The sequence below is a fragment of the Monopterus albus genome, unplaced genomic scaffold, assembly GCF_001952655.1.
Source record: "Monopterus albus unplaced genomic scaffold, M_albus_1.0 scaffold82.1, whole genome shotgun sequence".
In the NCBI taxonomy this organism is placed as follows: domain Eukaryota; kingdom Metazoa; phylum Chordata; class Actinopteri; order Synbranchiformes; family Synbranchidae; genus Monopterus; species Monopterus albus.
The window spans coordinates 430,833-438,176 of NW_018127962.1; the positions used below are offsets into that span (position 1 = coordinate 430,833).

A 7,344-nucleotide genomic window follows, 5' to 3' on the forward strand; every position below is an offset into this window, starting at 1 on the left:
ATATTTATATTTATATATATATATATTTATATCACACTGGTCATAATTATGACAAGATATATTCAAGGGCATCATTAGTGCAAGGCATGAGTAAGACGAACTTGTAGAAAGTTAGTGACCAAATGTACTGTATGGAAATGTGCTTGTGTGTCTGTGTGTAACAATGTTTATTGTGTGTGGGGCGCTCAACATAAGTGAGGGAGTGGTGTAGCAGAGTTTAGAGAAACGAAGTTGATGCAATGCATGTCTGTGTGCAAATGTGTGATCAAACACGCACACATGTAAATTGGCATGTATGAGTGAGTCTATGAATGTCTGTCTGTCAGCGGGTAGCAGGCCCAGGCCCAGCTTCCTCACAGTGACAGACCACCGTGTCTACAACACATCCTAATTCAGAGAAGATGACAAATAATTATGATTCAAATGTGATTATGAAGAAACCTTACATATTGCCACTTCCCACTCACTACCATCACCTTCACTTTTTTTTTTTAACCAGGTACAAACCCAGCAGTGGATTAGCAACATTGTATACAAGTGAAAAAGTGATCTGTATAAACTAAATGATTCAAAGGCAGAGACCATAGAGACCCCAGTACAACCACAAGACTACACAAGACTTATGAAAGGGCACTGCATCAGGAGATGGTGAGGCTGTGACACTGCTGAGTTGAGCATGGGGGGTTGTTGTTGTACTGCACTGGTCCTTGCAGACACTCAAGTCACAGAGTAAATACTGTGAAACATTGCACAATGCCACTAGGAAACAGCTAGAAGCAGGCATAGCCCCAGAACGAAGCCTTAGGGTGCTAGAAGAGAATTTACACTAGTGCTACTTTGGGTTTACTGGGGACAAGCATGTGGACTGCAGTGGGAAAGAATTAGAGAATGTTTTAAACGCTCGGATAGAAGGGCCCCGAAGATAAAAGGCATGGAGGTTCCTTTCTTTCTCTCTCCACCGTCTACCTTTCCTCTATCTCAGATTCATGGGAATACTCTCCTCTATGACATTTTTTTCTTCCCTGCTACTGTAGAGAAAAGGATGAACATAGTTTTTTTGTTTTAGTAAACAGACGTGCATCCACAAACGGTTTTTAAGAAATTAATCAGGAAAAACAAAAAACTGAATTAGAAATGCAGTAGTAATGTTTGAAGCTAATCCAGAAAAGGGAAGTAAACACTTCCTCTAAATGAAACACTTATCTACACATTGGGAGGAAGGTGCTGGAAGGCAGGGTGTATGAATGTCTCCAAGATCTGCTATCATTACTCCATCAATAATAATTGATAGGTATAACAACCAAGGGGCCAGCAGAAGCAGTGGTGGAAAGGAGGCAGAACCACATGAACAGATCAGTGTAATGGCATTGACTTCGCTACTGCAAAAAGAAGAGGGGGTCAGGGCATTTTTTTCTTGTTTTGCAGATCGGGGAAATGGAGAGAGGAGTACAACACATTGCATTAGTAACTGCAGTGGCATCTGGGGCACTGGCCACATTAGTTACTGCTATAAAGGTTGGTCTTGGGGGGGGAAGGTGTTCTTCATGTTAGTTACTGCAGCATTGAGCCTTGGCTGGCTGGGCTTCTGTCAGGTTCACGCCCTGGCTTCGCCCACTGTTGGCTCCTGCAGCCTGGGGCTCACTCTTTGGCAATCTTTTCGCTGAAGAGCAAAATGAGACCAAATTAAACAACAAGATAAGAAACTGCAACTCTGCATTTGCAGGAAGCAGGAGTTACAAATGAAAAAACTTAGAACCCAAGCCTGATCTCAATTATCCACGTAATAGGAGTAAATACTGTATACAAACAACAGTAGGATTCATCAGTTCAGCTCTGATTACTGCTCTATAAATGCACACCAAAACTCATGAATAAAGTGTCAAAAGTTACCCACCAATAGCCATAAATATCTCATTCACATTCATAGATGTCTTGGCCGATGTCTCCATGAAAAGTAAGCTGTTGTCATCGGCGTAGGCCTGAGCATCCTGTCAACACAGCACAAACACCATGACTTTTAAATATATCCTGACACAGATACAGTGGTGTGAAAAAGTGTTTGCCCCCTTACTGCTTTCTTATCTTTTTGCATGTTTGTCACACTGTAATGTTTCAGATCATCAAACAAATTAATATATTAGTCAAAGATAACACAAGTAGACACATCATGCAGTTTTTAAATGAAGGTTTTTATTATTAAGGGAAAACAAAATCCAAAACTATATAGCCCTGTGTGAACAAGTGTTTGCCCCCTTACTGCTTTCTTATCTTTTTGCATGTTTGTCACACTGTAATGTTTCAGATCATCAAACAAATTAATATATTAGTCAAAGATAACACAAGTAGACACATCATGCAGTTTTTAAATGAAGGTTTTTATTATTAAGGGAAAACAAAATCCAAAACTATATAGCCCTGTGTGAACAAGTGTTTGCCCCCTTACTGCTTTCTTATCTTTTTGCATGTTTGTCACACTGTAATGTTTCAGATCATCAAACAAATTAATATATTAGTCAAAGATAACACAAGTAGACACATCATGCAGTTTTTAAATGAAGGTTTTTATTATTAAGGGAAAACAAAATCCAAAACTATATAGCCCTGTGTGAACAAGTGTTTGCCCCCTTACTGCTTTCTTATCTTTTTGCATGTTTGTCACACTGTAATGTTTCAGATCATCAAACAAATTAATATATTAGTCAAAGATAACACAAGTAGACACATCATGCAGTTTTTAAATGAAGGTTTTTATTATTAAGGGAAAACAAAATCCAAAACTATATAGCCCTGTGTGAACAAGTGTTTGCCCCCTTACTGCTTTCTTATCTTTTTGCATGTTTGTCACACTGTAATGTTTCAGATCATCAAACAAATTAATATATTAGTCAAAGATAACACAAGTAGACACATCATGCAGTTTTTAAATGAAGGTTTTTATTATTAAGGGAAAACAAAATCCAAAACTATATAGCCCTGTGTGAACAAGTGTTTGCCCCCTTACTGCTTTCTTATCTTTTTGCATGTTTGTCACACTGTAATGTTTCAGATCATCAAACAAATTAATATATTAGTCAAAGATAACACAAGTAGACACATCATGCAGTTTTTAAATGAAGGTTTTTATTATTAAGGGAAAACAAAATCCAAAACTATATAGCCCTGTGTGAACAAGTGTTTGCCCCCTAAACCTAATAACTGGTTGGGCCACCCTTAGCAGCAACAACTGCAATCAAGCGTTTTCGATAACTTGCCATGAGTCTTCCACAGCGCTGTGGAAGACTCATGGCAAGTTATCGAAAACGCTTGATTGCAGTTGTTGCTGCTAAGGGTGGCCCAACCAGTTATTAGGTTTAGGGGGCAAACACTTTTTCACACCACTGTAAGTATTCTGGCCTAGGTGAAACACAAGCACAGGTGATATTAAGAAATAAAGTGAGGGCAGCAGAAAGTAATGGTTCTAATCACTTTTATAGTACTGTATGCTCTGGATGTAATCACACTAAACAAAGCCAGAGAGATACCCATTAGAAATAAGAGCAGCATGTTCCCAAGAAATGCAAAAAATAAGAGAAGACAGTTTGATCTGACCTGGAAGTCGACAGCTCTCTTGTTGGCTAGGTCAGCTTTGTTGCCTGACAGAGCAATGACTATATTAGGACTAGCTTGTCTTTGCAGTTCCTTCACCCAGTTTTTTGCTCGTGCAAAGGACTCCTTCAAAAGAAGAAATTGTGCCATTTGTCAGTAGCTGTACCTAACTTGTTGTAGAAGTACTCTGGCTGCATTGTGAAGGATTGAGTTCTGGATAAGTACCTTTAGTACAACTTAAAGTGACAACAATATCAGGAAATAAAAGCATAAATAACCTGAGGAGGGATAAACATACCTCGTTTGTGATGTCATACACCACAATGGCAGCCTGTGCTCCTCTGTAATACATAGGTGCCAAACTGTGGTAACGCTCCTGTCCTGCAGTGTCCCAGATTTCAAACTTCACTGTTGTGTCATCTAAACATACTGTCTGGGTGAGAAAGGCAGCTGACGGAAGAGGACAAGATGAGGGATGAGTCAGCATTAGATGAATATCTACACCAAGATAATGCTCTTTACAAAGCCATGTAAACAAAACAGGTTATAAACATAACTTCTCACATATATGTAAAAAACTGTAGCTCATGTTGTAGAATTAAGCAGTAATTACAGTGAAGAGAGATTTCTGTAGAGTACCAAAATCTTGACAATAAAATAACATTTCCAAATTCTTAAATATGAATCTTTCTTTAAGGTGCTACTATGACTACAGCAAAACATTCTCAAAAAATTTGCAATTTGCTATTAGTGGATCAGCTATATTAGCTAATAATTAGCTATAAATATTTGAATAAAAGCAAAAACAAGTTATTTCAGATACAGATATTGTCCAGCAATCACAAAACTCCACCTGTTTGGCCAACTGGCAGCTGATAAGAAATAGTGTGGTGGTCTGTTGATATGAAGCTCACCTCCAATTGTGCTCTCCTGGAATTCATGGAACTGGCCCTTGACAAAGCGGAGCACTAAGCTCGACTTCCCAACAGCTGACTCCCCCAACAGCACCAGTTTAAACTGACAGATCTTGTTGCCTGCAGTGGGTCCATTGGGTCTCGTAGCACCTCCCCGATTGGCCATGACCTAGTCAGATTTTCCGGTGTCCTGTGTGTCAAACCTCACTATCAGGACTTCTGCAAGAGGCAAACAATAGGTAAAAATATTCACTGACAGTCACAAAGCAATACGCACAGCTCAGAATTAATAAAACATAACTGATTACAATGAGTTAAATATGCCCCAACATTTTTGTTAACAATACAGTTTGACCAAACACTGAGAAAAGTGTGATATCACAATACTCCCAGAACAGTATCTAAAGTCATTTTCTTTTTTCAGCTGTCAACAGTTACTCAAATAAGATGCTCTTTTTTCATTATTTTGATATGATGAGGGACTCTACCAGGCTCAAAACAGAACTAAACATTTAGTTTCCGATATGACACACTTGTGAGCCATAGCACTTTGTTCAAAAAAGCGGTAAAAATAAAACTCACTGACAGCAACCATTTTATGCTTTTGCATCATAAGTAATATTTACTTGATTTGCCAAAAGGACACATGCATAAAACGCAGGAAAAGCAACTTTTAACACTGGAAAAAAGTAGCAAGACTGATCTACTTCAGTGTGTCCACACTACATAACACTTGTCATGGAAAATACAGGGCTAAACCGTGACCTTTTTTATGGGCTCGTCTAAACGTATATTAATAAATATGTAACATACAGCATGTAATCACACATTTCTAGAATACTTGAGGATTTGGGAGGATGGGATGCAAAAATTAAACCTACTGTAAGATACAGTTTAACAAGACTAAACAAGCAGAGGATATTTAAATTAAACACATAATTTGACATGTAAAGAGAGCAAGTATTCTATACAATAAGATCATGGAGCTATATCAGATGACTCACCAAGAACTGAACTGTATAAAAATAATTAAAATAAAACAATTAAAAAAAACTATACATGTCATATAAACTAGAACTAAATGGCTTGTAATAATTAAAACAATGACATATGGAGCATTTACTCTAGGCACCTTATTAACATACATTATTTCAGTGATTATCATCATAAGAAACATTACCCAGCCCCTTCAATGTAGGCACACAGTTTTTCCATTCTGTTACTGATAAATGTCCATAGTCTTGTCAGGCTGTCCTGACTGACAATGGCAATTGAGTCCGCTCAAAACAAAGCAACTGCAGAGGTGCACTGACAGTGAAGCATTTCACCACCTGTAATAATACAATATTAAATGACTTTATCGCAGCAGTAACACACTTTCTGAAGTTGTGCACTCACTTTACAGGTACTGCAGAGGTTGCTTCAAATAAACAGCTGGCTTCTATAAAACTACATGTGTAGTTTTTGTAGCATCCTTTTGGTCACTTTTTTGCCACTGAGAAAATGAGACTATGTATAAAGTCATGAACATCATCTCTGAAATCAATCAAATGCAAGACGGGTGAGAAATGAAAGAAAAAGTCAACAAAAGGAGTTGGACCACTACATGCAATCATAACAGCTTCGGTGCACCTTGCCACTGTTTCTACAAGTCTCTGGACACTACTGGAAGGATGAACCACATTCTTCCAAGAAACTTAATGTCTTGATGATGGTGGTGGTGGTGGAAAACACTGTCTAACACATCACTCCAAAATCTGCCATAGGTGCTGAGCTGGGTTGGTACCCAAGATTAAACATTAAATGGCTGGCAATGAGCATGCCATGAGCTTTTTAATTTGTCCCCTGTCTGTTGTTCACGCTCAAATTAATTATGCACTGAATAAATTAAAATGTTAATATACTTAAAAACATAGTGACTTCACTTTCTTTTTGTTTTCAAGTTATGAAAAAGTAATTTAATTTGAAAACGAGTTAAGTCATTTAAATACAGCATACTCCATGCTGAAAGCATAGCATGTTTTGCCAACATTGCTTTATGACTGACATTGACACAGAGGCAAAGAACTCTCACCACAAACACAGTTAAAGGAAGCCTCGACAAGAACCACAACAGTTTCAAGAGTTTTCACAAGAGTTTCACCCACCCACATTACCTGGGTCTGTTACAACTCCAATAACCTCTCTATGGATACACACCATGCACTGCTTACTAACTTACTTAGAAATGAACTGCTGACTAATTTGTATACAGCAGACAGCTGTTGTCAGGAGATGGTCTATGTCTAATTTTGCAGGGAGAATTTGTCCTGAGTATGATCTATAGAATATGGCCCTAATCACTTTACTGTACACCCCTCCAATACTCTTAACCAGTAAACGGATATAATGCTCACTGCCACAAAGACCTCATCAGACTCACATATGCACACTCTCTAAAGCAATTATGTAGAATGGCTCTGCAAAAACTACCTTTGTGAAGCATTTTCATCACAGTTTTTCCCATAATGTTCTGAGAGGCGTTGATAGCCTGTATGGTGAACTGTTAAGACAATTTATGATGATGATAATGATGATGCACTCTATTAGATAAACAGTTTTGACAGGGCACTAATTCCCCCTCCTGAGGCGCCGGACGGTTTGCCAGAATCTCTTCGAGACCGACCGATAGTCCTTCTCCATGGCCTCACCGAACTCTTCCCAGACCCGAGTTTTTGCCTCTGCAACCGCCTGGGCTGCAGCCCGCTTGGTCTGCCGGTACCTGTCAGCTGTGTCAGGAGTCCCACGAGCCAACCAGGCTCGGAAGGACTCCTTCTTCAGCTTGATGGCCGCCCCTAATTTCCGT

At 38.8% G+C, this 7,344-nt stretch overlaps 1 protein-coding gene across 2 annotated transcripts in view; it reads right to left on the reverse strand.

The window, feature by feature from the left end:
* Positions 1-19: 19 nt before the first annotated feature.
* Positions 20-7,344, reverse strand: part of rab5aa (RAB5A, member RAS oncogene family, a) — a 37,977-nt gene continuing 30,652 nt past the window's right edge. For both annotated transcript variants that reach the window (XM_020606896.1, XM_020606895.1), the window contains exons 2-6: positions 4,500-4,718; positions 3,884-4,035; positions 3,589-3,711; positions 1,895-1,988; positions 20-1,660 (exon numbers count right to left, since the gene is read on the reverse strand). In XM_020606896.1, coding sequence (XP_020462552.1) covers positions 1,548-1,660; positions 1,895-1,988; positions 3,589-3,711; positions 3,884-4,035; positions 4,500-4,665 — 648 coding nt within the window. In that variant the 5' untranslated portion in view covers positions 4,666-4,718 and the 3' untranslated portion in view covers positions 20-1,547. The remainder of the gene's footprint in view (positions 1,661-1,894; positions 1,989-3,588; positions 3,712-3,883; positions 4,036-4,499; positions 4,719-7,344) is intronic.